Source organism: Pristiophorus japonicus, chromosome 3 (genome assembly GCF_044704955.1).
Source record: "Pristiophorus japonicus isolate sPriJap1 chromosome 3, sPriJap1.hap1, whole genome shotgun sequence".
In the NCBI taxonomy this organism is placed as follows: Eukaryota; Metazoa; Chordata; class Chondrichthyes; family Pristiophoridae; genus Pristiophorus; species Pristiophorus japonicus.
This window is the reverse complement of record NC_091979.1, coordinates 180,967,536-180,993,367: the sequence shown is the minus strand read 5'-3', so window position 1 is coordinate 180,993,367 and position 25,832 is coordinate 180,967,536. Positions and strand designations below refer to the sequence as shown.

Genomic DNA, 25,832 nt, shown 5'->3' with positions numbered 1-25,832 from the left:
CCTCTTTCTAATTTTCCTCCATTAAGTTTCTCTCTTTGCCTGAAGGTATTGATTTGATGTTGACATATGGTTCCAAAAGTGTCAATCAGCTTCCATTAATTCACCCAAGTAACCATTACTATGAGCCTGGTCAGTGAATGTCAGCAGGCTTTCAATTGTGGGGTAGAGGGCTTCACACCCAAGTCTGATCCTGCCTTCTTAATTTCCAGCAGGAATCACTATGTAGCATCAAGAGTGTGAGAGCAAATTGATCTTGTCCTTCCTAACTCAGGAATTCTGCAGCTAATTATAGTGCTTCTATCACCATTCCAAGAAAATGCATTATAGCATTAACCAATTTTACTTTTAAAACTAGCTTACTTTCATGTATATGATTTTAAAATTATAAAAACAGTGGAGCACTGAGTAAGTCCATATAAATTGTCAAGACCATATTTGTCTAAATCAGAACAAGTTGGATTTACATTGGGGTTAAAGCTTGGTCACTGCCCATTTCAGGTATAGAAAGAAACTCACATTTGTCTTTTGGCATTTGTGTGTGGCTAACCCAAAGTGAGTTTCCTTTTTTTTTTGAATCGACTGAGAAAATTAATTGTGGTGTAACTGACTTTGAAGTGAAATCATTGCCAGTCAGGGGTGTTCAGAATTTTGGCCTTGAAAAGCAAATTTCACTGTCATCACTCTTTTAGAAAATCAAATAATTGCAAAGAATCATTTACTATAATATTTCCTTCATTTCTGTTTACTTTAAATATATATTTTTTTGTTTAAATGGTGAATGCTGATATAAATAACAAGACTATCTGGGAGGAGTTTCTGAGCCCAGTAGTAAAAGGAAGCCAAATTCACAGCAGTAGGCATAGTCATTAACTTACTGTGCAATATCTTCAACTAGGAGTGTAAATTCAGTTGCTACACCCATCAGCCACAAACAGCCTCAGTAATCTTTCTAAGGCAGTTGTTGCAAATGAAGTTACCAGCAGTTTTAATAAAAGTATTTAGAATCAACAGAAAAACTGAAATAAACATTAGTATCTCAAAACTTAGTTACAAGTTTTGGTAACAAAGGAGGTACGGGTGCAGGCTCAACTTACTTTTAGTCTGGCCTATTCCTTAGACAAAGATTTGCAGTGAACCATTTTTCAATCACTGAGCATCCAATCTCACCTTGTTTTACTCAGTCAGAAAATTCTCTTCAGCAAATGCAAGTAAATTCTCATATGGTTGTTGAATAGACTAGCCTGCATCGGTCATATTTTTTCAAAAGCTTTTCTTTTTATATAACTTAAATGCATCATTACATCTACTATCTGTAGATTATATTAACATGTCCTTAAAATGTTAAAACTTCCAGACAACCATAACTGAACCCAAAGGTATGGCAAAATGCCAGAGACTGTTCATTACCATCTTTGACTTGGCAGCTTAACAACAGGAATGAGAAGTCCAATGACAATTTTGCTCCAATATTCAAGGAAAAACAAATTCAAATTGAAATTGTAATGCACTAAAAGCATATATAAATTACTTTCCCAGTTATAGTTTCTCATTGGTCTTGGGAAAAGGAAAAACAAAACAAGCAGAAAGTAGATAAAAATTAACTTGAAAAGGAACAGAACTATTCTGATTTTTTTTTAAAATTATATTTTATTGCCCGAATCAAGGTGAGGGACTAGTGTAGCGAGTGCTGTGGAATGCAACATTTTCAATTTGGACACCACAATCAGGGTATTCTACTTCACATTAACACATACATATCAGGAAATTCAGCAAACCCAGCCTGTGATTTTCTGATCATTAAAATTCAAAGTCGGAAAAGCCCAGAGTACCGACACAGAAAATCATGGTGCCCATCAGGATCAAGCACTAAGTCAGGTACAGTCTGGCCACATGCGCAACAAAGCTCCCTCTGTTCGGCCCCAGTAGTTTAAAAAATATATTACTTTTATATAACGTCAAATCACATCTCAAAACTCTTCACATATAAAGTATTACTTTGAAATGCAATTACCGTAATTATGTAGGCAAATAAGAACTATTTTAGACACGAGATCCTTTAAACAATCAGGAGATGAAAAAACAGTTAGTTTCTTTTAGATGGAATAAATGTTTCCCAGGACACCAAGCACTCCTTAATCATCTTCAGTGTAATGGATTAAAATCTGCCTGAACCACTGGAACAAACAGGCTTTTTGTTTTAACACCTACATCCCCAAGGACAATGGGTGTTAATTCCCAACTTCAGGAAATCATTCCTTACTACACACTACGGTAACATTTCCATTTTCCACATCAGCTCTTTGAGAAAGTCTAACAACATAGTATTAATCTGTGGTGAATTATGGGACATATTGTGCTGTGAAACCCACAGGCACTAGAAACTGGGTTGAGAATCTTTCATGTGGGATACTGACAATTGTCAGATACAGCAGACATCCCATCAGTTTGGGCTGGGTTCAAATTCGGATCCCTAGGTGAAAGGAGCAGTGGTTTAATCTACTGTACACCTCGATCTCCAAGTTTGTTTATTGTATTAAACAGCATGGATTGGTCCAGGAAAAAGGAACAGTGCAGTGAAATACATATTACTGCAGAAAGAGATTACATTTCAGTAGGGAATAAAATCCATCAATAGTTCAACAAAATTTGTCTACATGCAGTAAGGTGCAAATGTTTGTTTTTTAAACTGAACAGAAAACATTCTCACCCATTTTGAAGATATCTTCTTTTCTCTCTCTTATTCCCTCCAAGCACTGTTGCCTGAACAAACAGGCAGGCATTCAACCAGTTCTTGGACCTCTGCCACAACAATTTTTGAGCCAATTGCTGGAAGCTATGCTAGAGTGACTTGGGTGCCTCAGCATCAACGATTAAAATGTCACGGTTAAAATAGTGATTACTAGCTTACAAGCATTTAATATGTATACAGAAAATTCCTTGGTCTGCTATTTTAAGAGACATTAACACTTCCATTAAAATACTAGGTAAAGGAATTTCATGAGCATGATCTTTTCTACCCCAATCTTTGCACTGTGTAATTTCTAGGCCATAGAAATCAAGCTTACTTTTATTTCTAAATATACATACTAGATACTCTTCACATTTTTTGAATCCCTTTGAATCCCTAGTTTTTACAATATAAAGAAAACCATGACCCTCCCATAGTGCATTAGAAAAGGTGAATCCCTTGTACATACCTGAATCATTCAAGGCACCTTTACGAAGTTACTTACCAGTTACTAGTGGACTCTGTGGTGTAGATTGGTCCAATAAGACCATATGCTGCAAGAGAGGTGCATGTCCGCTACTGCCGTCTTTATCCAATGTTGTTGCAATATAGTGTGGCAGGTGAGTGCCAGCAATAAATGGAGTGTTCAGTGGGAGTCCTTGCATGCCCACTCGATCACCTTCTGCCTGTCCGGAGGCTCCCTGCATGCAAACAGAAAACACACTGAATAATTTCTCTATGTTTTGTGTGAAGAATCACAACATTTCAACAGCAACAGCATACCATACAGTTACAAATCTCTGTTACAATGGAGATATAATATACATCTGGCTAAGATAGTGATAAATTAACAAATCTACAATAGAAATTCAGCAGAACCTCAGTTGAACAGGGAGTAGGGAACCGTCTTTGAAGTACCTGTAGCAGTAAAACCAGGCATCTCTTTCAAAGTTCACAAATGGGGAAGTCTACAATTCAACTGATTATTTTTGGGTATAACAGATACATACTGAGCCTGTATTTGTCAAATAAATTATTTATAAATGAGAAACTTATTATTCTAAATTATTTCTTTTATACATTAAAATCAATCATACCATTTCTATCAAAAGTATGTAGTTAAAAAAAAATTTCATAAAATTATGAAATGTAAAGAATTCAATAGGGCGACATTTCTGTTGCATCCAATTCGAGGCAGAACTAATTTGCTGAATATCCCCATCCTCAACTCTGGTAGGAGCCCACCACATGATTGCAAGAGATACGGCTGAAACGTTTGCGTAGACTACAGCCAAAAGTACTGAGTGCATGATTGTGGGCTCTGACAACATCCAGGCTAGAAAGCTGACAACTTGTGCACCAGAATTAGCTGTGCCTCTAACCAAGCTGTTCCAGTACAGCTTTGACAATGGTATCCACCAAGGAATGCAATTATATCCTATCCACAAAAAACAGGATAAATCTAACCTGGCCAATCACAGCCGTATCAGCCTCCTCCCAATCATCAGTAAAATGATGAAAGGAGTCATCGATGGTGCCATCAAGCGACTCCTACTTATCAATACCCTGCTCACCAACACTCTGTTTGGATTCCGCCAGAACGGCTCGGAGCCTGACCTCATCATAGCCTAGATCCAGACATGAACATGAGCTGAATGCCAGAGAGGTGAGGTGCAGCTGCAACAAGAAGCTCAATACCATCAAAGGCAGAGCAGTTTGCTTGGTTGGTGCCCCTGCAGCTGTACTCAATGCCCACCTCCACCACCACTAGTATGTATAATCTACATGATGCACTCTTGTAAATCAGGGTTACTTTGACAGCACCTCCCTCCTCTGCGAACTCTATCATGGAAAAGGACGAGAGCCGCAATATTGTGGGAAGTAACATACCAAGCTGACTTGGATATATAGCATCGTTCCTTTATCATCAATGGGTCAATATCCCGGAATTCCCAAACTAATACCATTGTGGAAGCACTATTACCACAAGTACTGCAGCGGTCGAAGGAGAAGGCCCACCATCATCTCATAGCAATAAATGTAGCCTTGCCAGCATTGCCCACGTTCCAAGAACATTTTTTTTTAATCTGCTGGTTCCCCATTAGGCAGATGAATGTATTGGAAGAATCATGGTTGTGTAATCAATATGCAATTGAGCAGTGATTATTATTCACTTTGCAATTAGTAGGACGGTGGAGTGCATTCAGCTCAGACAGTAGCAATTATAGCTCAAAGCAGGTTCCTTCCTTAGACTGCACAAAGCCCTATTGAATCTCAGGATCAGGCCTCAAAGTATGACTGTGCCCTGGGTTCCATTCAACATGGAGTGTATTAAAAATTAAGTAAGCGCAACCAACATATTTAATGTTTTCCCAGTATGGTTCCTTCCAATTTCCTGCACAAGAATCCTATCTATCTGCTCTTCGACCTTTGCTACTGCTATTGCTGAGCAAATAAGACCAGTTTTTCAACCCTGGGAGGAACTGCCCCACCTTCACTTGGTGCCTCAAATAGCTGAGCCAAGATCAGGAATTCACTGTTTGGAGAATCATGGGCGTGAAGCTGTGCTCCAAAGCTCCATGGTACAGTGCAGAACTAATATACATCTATAGAACATCATCCTAAACTGCCATCACTTACATTGCCATTCATTCCACCGCATCCATTTGTGCAATGGAAGTGGAGTTGGGGGTGGGGTGGGGTGGGGTGGAAGAGCAATGGCAACACCCCCTTGTTCACATGGCTACAGATTGAAGGATTGCTTAACACAATTGTTGGAATCTGTTCACAACTGCTTCCCAACTGCCAGTGAGCTTTCTACCAAAAAAGCTGATGGGATAAATGAAACGGAAAGTTTGCCACTTGTAGCAGATTTTAGATTTTCTGCTCGATGTTTCCACTACAATTTATCAATTAACGGTACACGTACACAATCAGGTGATTCAATACTTACACTAGAGGGACCTGTGGCTGGCAGACCTAGAGTTATATTGGGCAAAGATGGTGAGGTATACAGAGGCAATTGCGTCACTGAGCCATCTCGAGCAACCAGTTTGTGAGCCAAAGTAGACTGAAACAGGAAAAGAATAGTATGAGTTTCAACAACAAAATGTACTGCATCAAATTGCCACTTGTGGCAAAAACTGTTTATTTTATTAACCCGATTTCTCCATGACATTATAAAACTGACATTTTAGAATTAGATCTCCAAAAGGTCAATGAAAGACTTAGATTAGCACTACAGTAAACTTTTCCTTTTATCTGTAAACCACTATGAAATTGGTTTTATCTACAAGAGTGCCTATAATGTTGTTAATTCGTCCATGCTAAACCACATGGTATCATTGGTCACATGGCTACCATAGACCCTTGCCACTGGCTAAAAGCCTAGCTCTGTCAAGTCCATGTGGTGGCTGATGTGCAACGGCCACCATGTTAAAAAAATCCACGCACAGACATCTTCCTTCAATTAAGAGTTCAGGACTGAAACATCGGGTCCTTCATTGAAACATCTGTGAACTCATGTGGAAGCAAGTCATCCTCGTTCGAGAGACTGCTTATGATGATGATGACCATAGACCAAATACCAAAAAATAAAAAGTGAAATCTGCTCGATACTACTCCGCCAACTACACCTTTATCCTCCAAAACCAGCCCCAGAAATCTATAAAAGAGAAGTGCTGTAAAAGGGCTTTTACAAGCACATTAAATAAAAGTAGAGTTAAAGAAGGATGTGATGACTTAGAGCCAAAAGAAACATTGTGTATCTAAAAAGGTGTTTTAATAAGTATTTTGCTTCAGTTTTTAAGAAGAAGGTGAAAACGGAACTGGAGGAATACCTGAGGACAACGTGACTGAGGGAATGATCAGCCATGATCTTATTGAATGGTGGTGCAGGCTCGAAGGGCCAAATGGCCGACTCCTGCACCTATTTTCTATGTTTCTATGAAAAGGACACTACTGGAAAAAAATATTCAAAAGACTACTGGGGGAGGCTATGGGGCAGTCAGCACCATTAACTATAATATTGCAAAAATATCTTGAAAAACCTGAATTGGATTGAAGTACTGGTGCGTGGGTTCCGCATGGTTCAGTGCTGGGTCCCTTGTTAGAAACATAGAAAATAGGTGGAGTAGGCCATTCGGCCCTTCGAGACTGCAGCACCATTCAATAAGATCATGGCTGATCATTCACCTCAGTACCCCTTTCCTGCTTTCTCTCCATACCCCTTGATCCCTTTAGCCATAAGGGCCATATCTAATTGTCTCTTGAATATATCCATCGAACTGCATCAACAACTCTCTGCGGTAGGGAATTCCACAGGTTAACAACTCTGAGTGAAGAAGTTTCGCCTCATCTCAGTCCTAAATGGCTTAACCCCTTATCCTTAGACAGTGACCCCTGGTTCTGGACTTCCCCAACATCGGGAACATTCTTCCTGCATCTAACCTGTCCAGTCCAGTCAGAATTTTATATGTTTCTATGAGATCCCCTCTCATCCTTCTAAACTCCAGTGAATACAGGCCCAGTCGATCCAGTCTCACCTCATATGTCAGTCCAGCCATCCCGGGAATCAGTCTGGTGAACCTTCGCTGCACTCAATAGCAAGAACGTCTTTCCTCAGATAAGGAGACCAAAACTGAACACAATACTCAAGGTGAGGCCTCACCAAGGCCCTGTACAACTGCAGCAAGACCTCCCTGCTCCTATACTCAAATCCCCTAGCTATGAAGGCAAACATACCATTTGCCTTCTTCACCGCCTGCTGTACCTGCATGCCAACTTTCATATTCTGCCTTTGTGTTTTTGCCCCCAAAGTGGATAACCTCACATTTATCCACATTATACTGAATCTGCCATGCATTTGCCCACTCACCTAACCTGTCCAAGTCACCCTGCAGCCTCTTAGCGTCCTCCTCACAGCTCACACCGCCATCCAGTTTAGTGTCATCTGCAAACTTGGAGATATTACATTCAATTCCTTCATCTAAATCATTAATGTATATTGTAAATAGCTGGTGTCCCAGCACAGAGCTCTGCGGCACCCCACTAGTCACTGCCTGCCATTCTGAAAAGGACCCGTTTATCCCGACTCTCTGCTTCCTGTCTGCCAACCAGTTCTTTATCCACGTCAGTACATTACCCCCAATAAATACCATGTGCTTTAATTTTGCACACCAATCTCTTGTGTGGGACCTTGTCAAAAGCCTTTTGAAAGTCCAAATACACCACATCCACTGGTTCTCCCTTGTCCACTCTACCAGTTACATCCTCAAAAAATTCCAGTAGATTTGTCAAGCATGATTTCCCTTTCATAAATCCGTGTTGACTTGGACCGATTCGGTCACTGCTTCCCAAATGCGCTGTTATTTCATCTTTAATAATTGATTCCAACATTTTCCCCACTACTGATGTCAGGCTAACCGGTCTCATAATTACCCGTTTTCTCTCTCCCTTCTTTTTTAAAAAGTGGGTTTACATTAGCTACCCTCCAGTCCATAGGAACTGATCCAGAGTCAATAGAATGTTGGAAAATGATCACCAATGCATCCACTATTTCTAGGGCCACTTCCTTAAGTACTCTGGGATGCAGATAATCAGGCCCCGGGACTTATCGGCCTTCAATCCCATCAATTTCCCTAACACAATTTCCCGCCTAATAAGGATATCCTTCAGTTCCTCCTTCTATATCAATTACTTGGACTTGAATGTTGAGGGCATGATTAAAAGTTTGCAGATTACACTAAAATCAGCTGTGGGGTTGATGAAGAAGAAAGCTGCGGACTGCAGGAAGATATCAATGTACTGGCCAGGTGAGCAGAACAGTGGCAAATGGAATTCAATCCGGATAAGAGTGAGGTAATACATTTGGGGAAGTCTAACAAGGCAAGGGAATACACATTAAATGGTACGACACTGAAAAGTGCAGAGGAATAAAGAGACCTTGGAGTGTAGGTCCACGGATCCCTGAAGGTAGCAGGCCAGATAGATAAGGTGATTAAGAAGGCATATGGAATGCTTGCCTTTATTAGTCGAGGCATGGAATACAAGAGCAGGGAGGTTATGCTAAAACACTGGTTAGGCCACAGCTGTGTGCAGTTGTGGTCACCACATTACAGGAAATATGTGATTGCACTGGAAAGGGTGCAGAGGAGATTTACAAGAATGTTGCCTGGACTGGAGAATTTTGGCTATGAGGAAAGATTGAAGATGCTGGGTCTGTTTTCTTTGGAACCGAGAAGGCTGAGGGGAGAATTGATTGAGATGTTTAAAATTACGAGGGGCCTGGATAGAGTGGATAGGAAGGACCTATTTCCATTGGCAGAGGGGTCAACAACCAGGGGGCGTAGATTTAAAGTAATTGGGGAGAGGGTTAGAGGAGATATGAGGGGAAATTTCTTCACCCAGCGGATAGCGGGGGTCTGGAACTCACTGCCTGAAAGGGTGGTAGAGGCAGAAACCCTCATCACATTTAAAAAATACTTGGATGTGCCGTATCGTACAGGGCTACGGACCAAGAGCTGGAAAGTGGGATTAGCTCTTGGTCGGGTGTGCTGTAAATTTCTATGATTCTATGAAATAAAGGGAGTGCAGCAGATACTGTGTATATGGATTTTCAGAAGGCAGACTTGTTATAAAAATGATGGCACATAGTATTAAAGGGTATCCAATCATTTGAGTAGAGACAAGAAGCAAACAGTAGGGATGAATACATGAATTTCAGATAGGTGCGATGTGGGTAGTGATGTCTCCCAGTGTTCTGTGCTGGGACATCTTTTGTTTTCCATTTATACAAATGATCTAGACATAAGCATAAGAGGAATTATAATCAAAGTTGCAGATGCAGGTACTAAAATAGGAAATACAAAAAACAGGGGGAACAGAGCAGTTGGACATAGGTTAGCAGAGTAGTCAGATAGATAGCAGGTGCAGTTCAATGCAAGGAAATGTGAAATAGTATGTTTAAGCATACCCTAAAAGGCAAGCCTCTTAACAGAATGGAGGAACGAAGATTTATAAGTACAGATACACAGATCTTTAAAAGTGCAGGAGCAATTAGAAAAAATCTTTAAAAAATAAACGTGATTCTGGGTGTATACATAACAACTTGTATTTATATAACATAGTGAAACGTCCCAAGGCGCTTTACAGAGTATTGTGATATAAGTAGAAATTAGCATGTGACCAAAAGCTTGGTCAAAGAGGTAGGTTTTAAGGATCGTCTTGAAGGAGGAAAGAGAGGTAGAGAGGCGGAGCGTTTAGGCAGGGAGTTCCAGAGCTTGGGGCCTAGGTAACAGAAGGCACGGCCACCAATGGTTGAGCAATTATAATCAAGGATGTTCAAGAGGGCAGAATTAGAGGAGTGCAGACATCTTGCCGGAGTGGGGCGGGGGGGGGGGGCTGGAGGAGATTAGAGAGATAAGGAGGGGCGAGGCCATAGAGGGATTTGAAAATAAGGATGATAATTTTGAAATCGAGGCGTTGCTTATGTAGGTCAGCTAGCACAGGGGTGATAGGCGAGTAGGACTTGGTACGAGTTAGGACATGGGCAGCCGAGTTTTGGATCACTTTGAGATTACGTAGATAGAATGTGGGAGGCCAGTTAGGAGTGCATTGGAATAGTCAAGTCTAGAGGTAACAAAGGCATGGATGAGGGCATCAGCAGTGGATGAGCTGTGGCAAGGGCGGAGACAGGCGATGTTGCGGAGGTGGACATAGGCAGTCCTAGTTATGCTGCGGATGTATGGTCGAAAGCTCATTTCGGGGTCAAATATGACAGCAAGGTTGCCAACAGTCTGGTTCAGCCTCAGACAGAAGTTGGCGAGAGAGATGGAATCAGTGGCTAGGGAACGGAGTTTGTGGCGGGGATCAAAAACAATGGCTTCGGTCTTTCCCAATATTCAAGAACTGGATGTCGGACAAGCAGTCTGACAATTCAGAGACCGTGGGGTGGTTGAGAGAAGTGGTAGTGAGATGGAGCTGGAGCCATTAATGTACATGTGGAAACTGACGCTGTGTTTTCGGATGATGGCGCCAAGGGGCAACATGCAGATGAGAAATAAGAGGGGGCCAAGGACAGATCCTTGGGGGACACCAGAGGTAACGATGCAGGTGCGAGAACAGAAGCCGTTGCAGGTGATTCACTGGCTACGATTAGATAGATAAGAATGGAACCAGGCATATGGGACATTGAAAATAAATGCAAGGAATTTGCTGTTGAATTTGTGACAAGACATTGGGCTCAAATTTCGGGCCGTGCCTAGAACGGCGCAGCCCCGCGAGCCACGCCTATTTTCCGCACTCAAAAGCGCGTCAAAAACTTACGGAGCAATTCTCCGATTCGCAGCACCTTCCTTCCAGCTCGGCGCGGCATGTAGAGATCTGCGGGGGCTGGGCCAAAGCTTGGCGCCGATTCTGAGACTGCAGGGAGGCAAGGCTAGGTCGGAGAAGAAAACATCGTGTCGGCAGCCCTGAGCGTGCGCGCATGCGCAGTGAGAGACAAACATTGGCACTCGGCTATTTTTTTTTTTAAAAAGGTAAATGAGGAAAAGTACTGATTTGTTTTGTGGAGCTGTGGAAATGCTTGAGTGAATTTTGGTGATTTTTTGTGCCTGAAGGAGTGCTTTTAGCAGCACTGTTGAAGACATCACCTGCTGAAATCAGTGAGTGCTGCTTTTTGCTGCTAAACTTCCAGAACAAGTGCTGCATAGGTGCATGCAAAATAAGGACTGTGTGTTTTGAAAAATCAAGAGAGTCAATTCAATACAGCAATGGAACAACCTCCACCAAGAACAATGAATTTCTTGCATGAGGAAGTGGAGATATTAGTTAACATAATTGAGCAGAGATGGCAGGAGCTGCATACCAACAATGGAGGTCACATAAAAGTGCCACTCAAAGAAAAGAAGAAACGCTGGAACCAAGTTGCAGAAGATTACTGCGCAGTGGTGCATACCATGAGATCTGGAAGCCAGTGTAAAAAGAAATGGCACGACCTTGGTCAAGTAGTTAGTGTAAGTAATATTTTCATTTTTTAAATACAATCGTAATTGTAAATGTGACTATCTGCATATGTCCCACCCTGTAAAAAGACGCATTTTGTAAAAAGTTATATTTTAATCTTTGCAAAAGAAATTGGCCCACAACAAAAGGGAAAGAACTCGAACAGGAGGAGGCCCACCAAATCTGCATCCACTGACACCCTTGGAACAGAGGGTAGCTGCTATGATGAATCGTACATAGAGAAAAACAATCAGTACAGCACAAGCTGGGCCCACATGTGAGGAAGAGGGTAAGTCCTGAAAATGCATCGTGGCCCTTCAAATCAACCTGCTGCCAGGCCTGCTATGTGTGAGAGTACTCATGCCACCCATCCTGCCCCCTCCTCTGCTGCTAAACATTTGACTGTTCTGATATATTTTGCAGAAGAAGACGATGATGATGCCAACCCTGAAGATCCAGAAGAAGAACCAGAAGAACCAGATGCGGATGATCCAGACTGGCTGCAGGTGGCGATGACTGAAATGTCTTCAGGGGAGACCTTCCAAATTAATATTTATGAGCCCACATTAGCGGGCATCGGAGTTTCAACCCTTTGCATAGGTTCTGGTTCCACCTTCCATGGTTTTGATTCCGACGTTGCGGGTCCCAGTGGTGCTGCTGGTATAATGGAGCAGTTTACACCCACTGACCCACCATCCCAGCCCACAGCTCGCACTCGAGTGGTGCCAGATGCAAGACCCAGCCCGCGGCTCCCACTCTAGTGCTGCTGTTTGGAACACTGAGCGTCCCACCGTCCCAGCCCGCAGTTCCCATTCTAGTGCTGCCATTTGGAACACAGAGCATCCCACCGTCCCAGCCCGCGGTTCCTAGTGCAGTGGTGCCGCGAGGCAGACCCAGGCAGAGGAGAAGGAAATTGGAGACACGCTCTAAGATGCAGCGTGCAACAGATGCGGCTCAGGTTGTGGTATTGGGTGTGGAGACCAATGAGCTTACCCGATTACTCGTGGGCAGTGTCAGTGCAGTGGGTGAAAAGGTAACGGTACTAACGGGAGAAATAGCAGTAATGACATGAGGGAATGTCCGAGAGAGTCCAATCGGCGGCACAGGCCGTCAGGGAGGCATGCAAGTGGCGGCACAGGCTGTCATGGAGGTAGCTGCTGCAATAAGGGCACATAGCCCCGCCAATCAAATGACACCCCCATGAGGATGTGAACATTCACCGAGATGTGGATGAGAGATGGGTTGCAGCCTTTCTTTGCTGCTTTTGTTCTTGTTCTTGATGTAACTGTAGTAAAATTTTTCACACTGAAATTGCTTTGTAACTTTACAACTTATAAGTGATCTTAGGGTTTTTAAGTGATCTTATAGTGTAAATGCTCTCACATAACTTATTTAATTTTGCACCTAAAAAGTGATTTTGACGTTTAAGTGAAATTGAGAGTAAGATTTTTCACATTGAAATTTTTTGTAACTTTACAAGTTTAAGTGATCTTAAAGAGTCATGTTAAAAAGTAAAGTTTGATACAACAAATATTTTATTATACTAATGTTAACTTTTCAATAAAATATTTTTTCATTAAAACTAATTCATGTTCCATTAACACAACATAGGAACAACTCCAAAAAATAAACATGTCCATGCACCACATTGGTCGCAGAGCCCTCAGGCATCAGTATTTGAAATGTTCACGGATGAGCTGCTGGCACAGGGCTCGAGCAATCATTATAGGAGCATGAAGGACGGCCCTCCTCCGACCTTGTGCTCCGGCATCAGGCACTTGCATGCTTTCCTGATCGTCGTTATCATCCTCATCCTGCTCTTCCAAAATACTATCAGGCACTGGTCCCTCATGTGGGTCTTCTGGTTCCACTACCAGCTCCTGCTGCCTCATGATGGCCAAGTTATGCAGCATGCAGCACACAACAGTAAAGTGACCGACAATCTGAGGAGAGCATTGCAAGTGGCCTCCGGAATGGTCCAGGCATCGGAAACGCAGTTTCAAGATGCCAATGGTCCTCTCTATGATGCTGCGCATCGCAATGTGCGCCATGTTGTATTGATGGTCAGCTTCCAGCCGTGTCACGCGTAGGGGCGTCATGAGCTAGGTGGCCAGGCCGTACCCTTTGACTCCCAGTAGCCAGCTCTGCCCTTCTAGCTGCTGCTCAAACATGTCAGATATAACACTGTCGTGTTGGATGAACACATCATGGGTGCTGCCAGGGTATCTCGCATTGACTGACATGATGCGCTGCTTGTCGGCACACACGAGCTGCACATTAATGGAGTGGAAACCTTTTCTATCCCTATACTGCTCGGAATCCTCCCCAGGTGCTCGCAAGGCAATGTGGGTACAATCAATGCAGCCCTGTACCTTTGGGAAGCCAGCAATCCTGGATAAGCCCACAGCCCTGTCATGCATTGCTTGTGCAGTCATTGGGAACTTGATGAAGTCATTCCTCTGCGCATACAATGCAGCCATGATCTGGTAAACGCAGGCATGTATTGCATGTTGAGAGATGGTGCACACATCTCCAGCTGTAGCTTGAAACGATCCCGAGGCATAGAAGGCAAGTGCAGCTGTACCTTCACTTCAACAGACAAGGCAGTCGGTGTTCTGCTTCTGGGCTGCAAATCTGTTCTCTGCCTATCACAGATCTCAACGACATCTTCTCTGAGGAAACACAGCCTTTTGACATAATCAGCCTCGCTCATGTCCAGGTAGGAGCGCCTGGCTCGATATTGCCAACGTGGGTAAGGTCTCCTTCCCATCAGCCTACGGGCTATGACGTTCCTGGTGCGGTGAGCTCTAATCAATTCTCTCCTATGCAGTGAATTGATGGCGAACCTTTGCATAATCCGTGATGTTGATAATGCAGCACCCATACTTGAATTATAAATTTAACTTTTAAACTTGCTGGCTGGCTCTCCCTCCTGGTGCTTTGTATGCCTCCCCTGTCTCCTGGCCGAATGGCCTGCAGCCTATAAAAATAACTTCGCAGCTCTGGAGGCTGCTGTGCTGGCTGTGCTGGTTGTGTGGCCCGCCTGACGACCGTGTCCCGCCCCTTTCTCCTGGCCGAACAGCCCAAATCATTGGGCAGCTCAGGAGGCTGCTGTGCTGCCGGTGTGGCCCGAACCATGTACTGCCCCTGTTTCCTGGCCGAACAGCCCAAATCACTGCGCAGCTCGGGAGGCTGCTGTGCTGCCGGTGTGGCCCGGACCGTGTCCCGCCCCGTCTCCTGGCCGAACGGCCCTATAAAACTAACTGCGCAGCTTGGGAGGTTGCTGTGCTGCTACTGTTTCAGACAGGTAGGAAAATTCAATTTTCTTATTATTTGCTTTATTTATCATTTATTATTCAGGATTGCTCTTTATTTATAGAAGTGAGACTGTTGAATGCTTGTAAAATTTAATTACTTCCCTTCCCCTCCCCCATCTCTCGTTCCTTACACCTGATTTGGAACCTACGCCTGATTTGTAAGTGTAGGCAAGGTTTTTCTGAGCGTACAAAAATCTACACTTACTCCATTCTAAGTTAGTTTGGAGTAAGTTTTTACTGCCTAAACTTGCAAAACAGGCGTAAATGGCTGGACACGCCCCCTTTTGAAAAAAAATCTGTTCTACAATGAAACTGTTCTAACTCACTAGAATTGGAGCAAACTAAATGCCAAGAATTGCAATTTCTAAGATGCTCCACTCTAAAGTAGTTGCTCCAAAAAAATAGGAGCAACTCAGGCCGAAATTTGAACCCATTGTTACTTCATAGTTGGAGTATTACATGCTGTTCTGGTGCAATGATACCAGGATTGAGAAGTTATAGTTTGCAAGAAAGGTTCAAAAATTAGGGGGTTTTTTCCACTGAAACAGAGGTGGTTAAAGGGAGATTGAATACAAGTTTTCAAAATTGTGAAAAGTTTTAAGAGGATATATATTGAAAGATTATTTCAACTGTGTGCAAAACAGAAACAATCAGAAGCTCATTCGAGGAATAAAAAGGGGAGTTAGAAGAGTTGCCCCCTCCCAAAGAGGATTATTAGAATATGGAATGCTTTACCACAAGTGGACATTGAGGCAGAGACTATAGTATATTTTATAACGAAACTGGATATTAAAAACAAGAACATTAAATGATACTATGATGGGGCAGAGAAATGAACTTAGAGCAAATGGCTGCAGTTGAAGTGCGAGCACTGGCACACAACCAATGCACTAAATCACCTTCTTATGTGATGTAATTTCTATGATTCTAACGCAACTCACCGTACATCTATGTCGATCTTCCATTATTCTAGTCACCCACCCAACCCTGCCTTTAACTTACTCCATCCCAGCCTTGCACGCTGCCCCGTCTTCCACCCAATTCCTCAGACCTAATCTACTCGTCATCAATTCTCTCCCTGCCTCATTTCCTGTTCGCTCCATCAGTCCCACACAATGGTCCATAATTTGTGGTCAGCGTGAAGCAAAGGCATTTGCCGCTGGCTCCAAAGTAAGCTTCCCACAATGATCTCGCGATCTCTGTGGCAAGAAGTTCGGCTTTTCCAACGTTCAGATGAGATCAGTACAAGTTAATGGGGAATCCCTAATGCAAGCAGCTGTGACGTCAACAAGCTGTCTAAGCAGCCAATCATAATGCAGAATTTTCAAGACCAAGAACCAAGAAGTGAGTAAGCTCCTTTTATTCTAACTATTTAAAAATGCCAGTGGGAGCAAAATAAAGATTGGGACTCACATGGGGAAAAGGTAAACCTAAAATAAAGATGAATAAACTTAAAAATTGTAATTTTTATTAAAATGGAGAAATTTACCACAAAACTAAAATCCATTTTTCAGGGCCATAACGTTTGTTTAGCAGTCAATACTGTATTAAAACCCCAGTTACACCTAATCCAAAAGGATTTAACTTTTAATGGGGTACCTAACAGTGATATTACTACGGAAAAGCCAAAGTTCGTGTCAGTTTCACAGATTTCCCTGATAACACTGATCATCGACTTTGTGGTGGTGGTGGTGGTGGTGAAGAGGAGACAGCGCAGCCAGTCATAATCATCTTAGGCAGTCCCTTGAAATCGAGGAAGATTTGCTTCCACTCTGTAGTGTCCCTGCACCTTGCTACTGAATCACACGAGGCATGTATTGCAGACACGGTCACTGCGTGACCCTTTCTTTATTCCCCAGGACCAAGAAGTGATGACCCTGCATGGGACCTCCTTTTAAATACCTGAGTGCCCAGGTGAGGAGTGTCTCCCACAAATTCACCCCGTGGTCAAGGTGTGCACTCCCAGGACATATATACAGTGTACAGTGTGGTTGCATGAAGATTACAGTTGTATGAAGGTTGCATATATGACACACTCTTAATAGAGAGTTCTCAGGTGACTGTACAGTCCAATACGGGAATTACAGTGTCACAGGTGGGACAGACAGTGGTTGAAGGAAGGGGTGGGTGGGGAGTCTAGTTTGCCACACGCTCCTTCCACTGTCTGCACTTGATTTCTGCATGGTCTCGGTGACGAGACCAGAGGTGCTCAACGCCCTCCCGGATGATCTTCCTTCATTTTGGGTGGTCTTGGGCCAAGGATTCCCAGGTGTCGGTGGGGATGTTGCACGTTATCAAGGAGGCTTTGAGGGTGTCCTTGAAATGTTTCCTCTGTCCACCTGATGCTCGCTTGCCATGTAGGAGTTCTGAGTAAAGCGCTTGCTTTGGGAGTCTCATGTTGGGCATACGGACGATGTGGCCCGCCCAACGGAGTTAGTCGAGTGTGGTCAGTGCTTCGATGCTGGGGACATTGGCCCGAGCGAAAACACGGATGTTGGTGCGTCTATCCTCCCAGTGAATTTGCAGGATCCTGTGGAGGCAGTGTTGATGGTACTTCTCCAGTGATTTGAGGTGTCTATTGTATATGGACCACGTCTCTGTGCCATATAAGAGTGCGGGGTCACTACTGCCCTACAGACCTTAAGCTTGGTGCCAGATTTGAAATCCTGGTCTTCAAATAATCTCTTCCTCAGGTGACCGAAGGCTGCGCTGGCACACTGGAGGCGGTGTTGGACCTCGTCATCGATGTCTGCCCTTGCTGATAGTAGGCTTCCGAGTTATGGAAAATAGTCCACGTTGTCCAAGGCCGCACTGTGGATTTTGATGTCCGGGGGGCAGTGCTGTGTGGCAGGGTCAGGTTGGTGGAGGACCTTTGACTTATGGATGTTTAGTGTAATGTTTAGTGTCAGAGCAATGAATAACTGACTGCAACTTCAGGTTTTCCACCTAAGGAAGCATTTGTGCTAAATCATGAAGTAGCGGTCTGTTGCAAAGGGGTAACAACAGCAAACACACCACCGCAAATTCTGGGCCAATGTCTATTTTGAGGCCAGCAAAGTGTACTGTGCATCTGTCAATGACATAACAACCTGCTGTTCAGAGCAAGAGTGCATGTTTTAAGCTTACTCAGTACTGGAACTAGTCCACAAGTGCTCATCCTACCATTCTAAAAATAGAACTCAAAAGCACCAGGTTGAATACTATGCAAATGAACAGATCTAACAGGCACCAGACTAAGCAAGTAAATGCTATGGCTCAAAACTCCTGCTGTCTATCGACATTACGAGCAATGTTGTGGGATATCTGATGAGCTTTGTTTTAAAAAAAATGATTTCCAAAGTTACTGAAAACCTTGTGACAGTGGCAGGCTTATATTTCAGGAAGTTTAGTAAGTACATAGTCCTTCGAAAATAGATATAAAAAGATTCAAAAATATAGGTAAATCACTCATTTCATGTTATTTATATGTAAATACATAAAATTGTTTAAACTATAATAAGGTAGCAAAAAGTATTGATTTTGACATACTTCTGAAAAGTGGCCAGAAGCCAAGCCATATTGCAACAGATAAATATATATAATATAACCAGTCTATTGACATTACTAACTTGTAACTTCACCTTTAAAAAACAGTTAATAGATTTTCCATTTATTTCTTGACATACTTCTCATTTTTGTTCCTTGGCATATATGAAACTACTCTAGAAGGCTTGCAAAGCAATTCCTCCTATGCTAAGAAGTATTTGTACAAACAACTGGTAGAGGAAAGCACTTAGTATTCCCTGAAGCACGGATTAACAGGTGGTGTGGGAGTAAAGTCCAGGATATAATAATTATCAGGGCCATTTATTTAAGATGACTAAATAAATCTCATTCTGATTTCATCAGAGTGTTTTGAGGATTAAATTTTGCAACCCTGTGGGGTTTTTCCCCATGAAAAGCCTAAATCAGTGGCCTTGATAATTAAACATGGACTGTGGACTGACTGGTCTTGGCTGGTTGAATGGCGTTTCCTTTCTTTTTATGTACTTACATGGACATATGCAGCATAATGGTGATTGAAGTGCTCTAGAAACATTCTACAACAATACCACTCCAAAGGAGTGTGAACACTGACATTTTAACTTGAGTAGCCTGATCACCAGAGGCCGTAATCATATGCATTTCTAATAAATTTTGGGGTTAGGGGCAAATGACCACAGAAAACAAACCATATTTAATACAGGACCAGGACTGGAATTTGTTACCCTAACATTCTAGGAAGCAGTTTCATCCAGGTTACCTCGGTTGGTATGTTGGTTGCTGATCCTGCTATGCCATTTTCTGTAGTGATGTTGTTGGAGCTATTATTAGGTGAGCTTGGCCCAGATCCAGGAGCACTGTTACAAGCTGAATCTGATAAAATAGAAAAACAATCGAATAAAATTGATAGCAAAACCTCACTAAGAAGACTCCAAGCTTAGAATACCACATCACAGACTACTTCTGTTAAATCACAAGTGAATACAGTAGTAATTACTTCTGTATTACTGACAAGCCTTACTATTTGCTTTTCCATTAGCATGCATAATACACGTTCCAAATCAAAGCTCTCCGATCCCATTTTCCTTTGCACATTGGGGAAGTGATTTTTGCCACTCCTCCTCACCAACTGGTATTAGAAAGTTACCACTGAAAAATGCAGGTATGAACCCAAGGTATTAACGCTATGCAACAAACTATCACTACCTACAATGTCTACCTACAATAGATATGAAGCTCCTCATTCTTTGCATCAACTTGGCATAAAATATAGGAACTGCTCCATCCCAAAAATCTCGTGGAACAATCTTTCTCTGACAGATTTCTTCCATTGTGCTGTCATTTTGATTTAGTAACTTTGCCAACACTGACATGGGGAAATTCAGTTTCATTGAACCAGCCTTCTCAAGAAACATGCCATCAACTAGAAGTTCCAAACATGACTGCCACATCTAGCCCTCGATCTGAATCAATATTCACTGTAATGTCTCCTGAAGGGTTGACCAATGTTGACACACAGAAGCTCAGAGAACCAAGTTGCTACGAATTCAGGACTGCTGTAGATAACTTCTCAGGTTCAGTGGTGTCAGTTACTCCCTTAAGCAGTATGAGTGTTTCACTTTTATGGGAGTTAACTCACACTTCCCTATTTCTGCTTGTACGATAAGAGTAATCCAGGGATGCAACAGTAGCACCTTTGTGATCTTGACTAGATACTCGAGTCTTTTGCAAGTGTATTTCTTCAAACTAGCCAACGGTGGACTGAACAAATACTTAGCAAGACAAGGCTAAATGCAAATCGTTAAGCTGGTTTGTCTCACATAGGTGAGTACACCAAGCAAGAGTTATGATCAAATTCATTTATTTCAAATTAGTATAAACTTATTTTTGCTTAATAGTGTAACAGAACTTGGCACGCATCCCCACACAAGTGGGTCATCTTACTCAATTCAAAAAGAGGTCTTCCAACTATCCTGCAGCATTTCTAAACACTTTGTCTCAGCAAAGGCCCTCATAACTTTCCCTTTAACAAATCTGTCGGCCGTTTCAACAATCCTGTTTAAATAAAAAGGTTCTCTCGGCCTGGGTGCCTGCCTCTATCTACTATTTCTTTGTGCAGACAAAACAAAGAATCTAGGGGTCAATTTTAACTTAATTAATTTTAATCAGGAAACATCTCGCACCCATTATATTGTAGGGGGTAATTTTACCAGAGTAACTATTTGTACTAACTGCTTTCTGCGCATCCGACTGGGCCCCGAGCCAAGTGCTGAGCCACAAGCCGATGGGGCCAGAACCACCAACCGGGCAACAACCAGGAGAGGGGCGGAAGAGCGAGAGACTTGGGGGTCGGTGGGGAGAGAGAGAGAGAGAGAGAGAGAGAGAGAGAGAGAGAGAGAGAGAGAGAGAGAGAGAGAGAGAGCGCCTTGGGGGGGGTCGGGGGAGAAAGAGAGAGCCTTGGGGGGAGGGAGAAGAGAGAGATCCTTGGGGGGGGTGGGGGAAAGAGAGAGAGAGAGAGAGAGCCTTGCAGGGGAGAGAAAGAGAGCCTTGACGGGGGGGGGGGGGGGGGGTGGCGGGGTGAGGGAGAGAGATAGTCGGCGGGGGGAGGGGAAGAGAGCGAGCGAGCCTTGGGGGGCGGGGGAGAAAGTGAAAGCCGGGCGGGGAAGAGGGAGAGAGAGAAAGCGAGGGAGAGTGAGAAAGAGAGAGAGAAAGAGAAAGAGAAACGCCTTGCAGGGGAGATACACAGCCTTGGTGATAGTGTGTGGGGTGGCGGGGGGGGGAGCGGGAGAGAGAGACAGAGCGACAGAGCGAGAGCCTTGGGGGGGATGCGGGAGAGCAAGAGCGAGCGCTAGATACTCAAGCCAACCAGACAGACCAGGCGCCTTGCGGGAAGAGTGAGAGAAATTGTGCCTTGGCGGCTGGGGGGGGCGGCGGAGAAAGTGCGTGTCTTAGAGGGGGGGAGGCATGGGAGAAAAAGAGAGAGCGAGAGAGAGAGAGAGAGAGAGAGAGAGAGAGAGAGAGAGAGAGAGAGAAAAAGAGAGAGAGAGAGAGAAAAAGAGAGAGAGAGAGAGAGAGAGAGAGAAAGAGAGAGAGGGTGTGTGTGTGTCTTGGGGAGCGGGGGAGAAGAGAGAGAGAGAGAGAGAGAGAGAGAGAGAGAGAGAGAGAGAGAGAGAGAGAGAGAGAGAGAGACAGACAGACAGAGAGCGCCTGGCGGGGAGGGAGTGTGTGCAAGCGAGCCTGGCGGGGGACAGAACGAGAGCCTGGCCAGGGGGGAAGGGGGTAGGGGTGAGAACGAGAGCTTGGGGGTGGGGGGGTGAGGGGGGGGTGGGAGGGGAGACAACGCCTTGGGCGGGGGGGGGGGCAGGAAACGGGGTAAGACAGAGCCGGGGGGGGGGGGGGGGGGGAAGAGAAGAGAGCGAGAGAGAGCGAGAGAGCGAGAGAGAGAGAGTGTGCGTGTCTTGAGGGGGGGGGGGGGGGGAGGAGGAGGAGGAGAAGAGACAGAGCCTTGAGGAGAGGGGGGAGAACGCACAGAGAGAGCACGAACCCTTTGGGGAAGGGGGAGGGGGAGTGAGACCATGGGGGGGGGGGGTGGGGGAAAGAGAGAGAGTGATACGGGGAGGAAGGGAAACATATGGGGGGGGGGTAGTGAGACAGGGTGCAGGGGATCAGAGGGGGGAGAGGGAGCTCAAGGAAGACGGAGGACGTTCTTCCAACCCCCTTTACACCCACACCCGATTTCTTGGAAAGCTCGATACGTGTGTTATGAGGGACATCGTTGGAGTGGATGAAATCCAGAAATCACAACACTGTCACTATTCACTTCATGCCCAATAAACTTGTTAATAATCCACACACAATGCCCCATTTATGGCCTGGGAGGGGTGGGGGGGTTAGGTCATGCACTTGTGCTTGGGTAATGGACTTCGGCTGGGGGAATGTGCCCTCTGTGTTGGAGCTGTGTCCTCTCTGACTTCTGAAGTCAAAATGGACCATGTTGCAACGTGCAAAGTTAGGCTGGGCGGTTCCATTTGCACATTCCAGAGAAACTTCAGGGTGTGGCTTGTCCTCCAGGGGGACCAATCAGCAATAGGTCATGTGATAATGGAGAGCCAGAGAAATGGCTGCTATTCAGTTAGCACAAATAGTTGCATCCTAATTTTAATCTAACTGGCCCGTCAGGAACTGATGGGATTGGTTGGAATGCTGATTTTACCTCCCCTCCTTTTACTCTCCATTGAAGTCAACAGAGAGTAATATTGGGCGGGGTATCCCGCCCGGCCAGATAGATTAAAATTACCCACACAGTCGCTACAATATAATGGGTGCACGTTATTTCTGATTACAGAGGCAAACAATTGAATTGCTTGTTTACAGTAACTTTTCTCAATACTCTAAACCTTTTTTTTTTAATTCAACATTAAAAGTAGTTATTTGTTCCAAATCCTCTCTGTGGACAAGTGATCAAAAAATTCTGAAATGTGACACAAATTTTCCCCTTCTTGGATCCTGACTATGAGAAGACACTTGGAGAAGGCATGTAGAAACTTCCCAATTCAGGAAGTCAACAGGTCATTGTTACTCTGCTGTGCTGGATTCTGTAATAAGTTCGATTAACCAAACGCTTGGAGATTTGTTTGCCGGGAGATGGGGACGGAATTTGCACCTGTATTTGACCACGAACATCTAATTCTCCAGATCATCACCTTTCTGGCGGTAAGATATGTCCATGTCAATCTTGGCTTTGTGAGATAATGGAACACATTTTAGTTCCCATCATCTGATTCCAAAGAACTTCTGTCATATACCAGATATCAAATCCTAAAAATTTACGGCACAGAATTCAACCAATCATGTCTGCACTGGCCGAAAAAATTATACCCAGCCTGATCCCACTTTCAAGCTCTGGCTCCATAGCCCTGTAGGTTACGGCACTTTAAGTGCCTATCCAAGCACTTTTTAAATGCAATGAGCGTTTCTGCCTCTACCACCCTTTCAGGCAATGAGTTCCAGATCACCACTGCCGTCTGGGTGAAAAAAGTTCTCAACTCCCCTCTAATCCTTCTACCACTTACTTTAAATCTATGTCCCTTGGTAATTGACCCCTCTGCTAAGGGAAATAGGTCCTTCCTATCCACTGTATCTAGGCCCCTCATAAACTTATACACCTCAATTAAGTCTCCTCTCAGTTGCCTCTGTCCCAAAGAAAACAACCCCCGACCAATCTTCCAATCATAGCTAAAATTCTCCAATCCTGGCAGTATCATTGTAAATCTCCTGTATACCCTCTCTAGTGCAATCACATCTTTTCTGTAATGTGGTGACCAGAACTGCACGCAGTACTCTAGCTGTGGCCGAACTAGCATTTTATACAGTTCAAGCATAACCTCCCTGCTCTTATATTCTATGCCTCGGCTAATAAAGGAAAGTATCCCGGAAAGTATATGACTGCTGTCATCGGTCATAATGCTGTGCCCAATTGCAGTTCTCGTTACTGCCTGAAGGAAAGCACAATCTGACTGAGTCACTAAAAACTTTTTCAATAATAGTGAGACCGTTCTCTAAACCGACAATGTTTAAGACACAGCCTGTAGGCTTCTTCAACCTGGTCCACAGCCCTTTTCTTCTATTTGTGTGCTGAGCAGTTCAAACTGTAAGGCCCTTGAGGATTAGAAAAGTCTCTTCCTATTCAGTGCAGTTAGACTGATGAACGAACAGCATTGTTGCATGACAAGCCAATGGTGGTGGCCTAGGCCCAGCAGAAGAGGATGCAGGGAGCAGACCAGGCTAGGAAGAGCAAACAACAAAGTGAGATACAGTCTTGGGTCGGGGGCAAAAGATTTTAATGCGTTGTTGGCCTTGGATTTTTAGCATGGGGCAGTTTGTATTTTGTCTATGATGGGCTTTTTATCATAGGGAGGCCTTGAAATTCTAGTAAGGGGAAGGGAGGCTAGAGTTTTGAACCTGTGGAATTCTCAACCACAGAAAGTTGCTGAGGCCAGTTCATTAGATAAATTCAAAAGGGAGTTAGATGTGGCCCTTATGGCTAAATGGATTAAGGGGTATGGAGAGAAAGCAGGAATGGGGTACTAAAGTTGCATGATCAGCCGTGATCATATTGAATGGCCTACTCCTGCACCTATTTTTTATGACACCACAGGTAACGATGTGGGGGTGGGTTCAACCCAGAATTGAACGACTACCCTTTGACGTGAAAGCAGGAGGCTCTCCTGTATTTGCTTTAGCTAAGCCCCCCAGTGAGCGAATGAAATGACCTCCAGACCCTTGGCTGGCACAAGAAGTGATCTGCTCACAATAACCTAAAATATTCGAGATTGTAAACAATAATCCACCTTTGAATAATTAATATTTCAAATCATCATTGTTGAGAGCAGCCTTAAGTTGATGGCTTATCGCCAAGAAAAATAAAAGCTGAGCCCAACATTACAGAAATATTGGCCCCAAGTTTCCACATGATTTGCTCCTGATTTTTAGGAGCAACTGGTGTAGAACGGAGTATCTTAGAAATCGGAATTCTCGTCATTTATTTTGCTCCAGTTCTAGTCAGTTAGAACAGTTTGGAACAGAATGTTTTTTTCAAAAGGGGGCGTGTCCGGTCACTTACGCCTGTTTTCAAAGTTTCGTCAGTGAAAACTTACTCCAAACTAACTTAGAATGGAGTAAGTGAAGATTTTTGTACGCTCGAAAAAACCTTGTCGACACTTTAGAAAATCAGGCGTAGGTTTCAAATCAGGCGTAGGGAATGGGGGCGTTTAAAGGGAAGTTTACAAACATTAAACACTTCAGTTTTACAAATAAAGAGCCATCATCAATAATAAATGATAAATACATCAATAAATCAACCAATAAATCAATCAAAAAAATTAGTAAGAAATAATTTTTTTTCTTAAATATCAGTAAATAAAACATTTTCTACTTACCAACTGCAGCACCGGGAGCCCTCCAACAGCGTGCTGGGATGCCCACCCCCCCACCCCCCCAGTGTGTCTCTGTCAGTGTCTCTATCTCACTGTCTGTGTGTGTCTCTCATTCTCTGTCTGTCAGTGTCTGTGTTTCCGACAGCAAGAAAGGGGGAGGGGGGGGGTAGAGGGAGGGATGGGGGAGCAGAGGGAGGGATGGGGGAGCAGAGCGAGGGATGGGGGAGAAGGGGGGAGGGGGAGAAGGGGTAGGGGATAAAGGGGAGAAGGGGAGAAAGGAGATGGGGGGAGGAGATGGGGGGGAAAGGAGATGGGGGGGGAAAGGAG

At 43.9% G+C, this 25,832-nt stretch overlaps 1 protein-coding gene across 1 annotated transcript in view; it reads right to left on the bottom strand.

Moving 5' to 3' along the window:
• hdac4 (histone deacetylase 4) overlaps positions 1 to 25,832 on the bottom strand; it is a 625,953-nt gene that overhangs the window by 213,667 nt on the left and 386,454 nt on the right. Inside the window, exons 6-8 of the mRNA XM_070873855.1 lie at positions 19,331 to 19,443; positions 5,682 to 5,798; positions 3,234 to 3,429 (exon numbers count right to left, since the gene is read on the bottom strand). Coding sequence (XP_070729956.1) covers positions 3,234 to 3,429; positions 5,682 to 5,798; positions 19,331 to 19,443 — 426 coding nt within the window. The remainder of the gene's footprint in view (positions 1 to 3,233; positions 3,430 to 5,681; positions 5,799 to 19,330; positions 19,444 to 25,832) is intronic.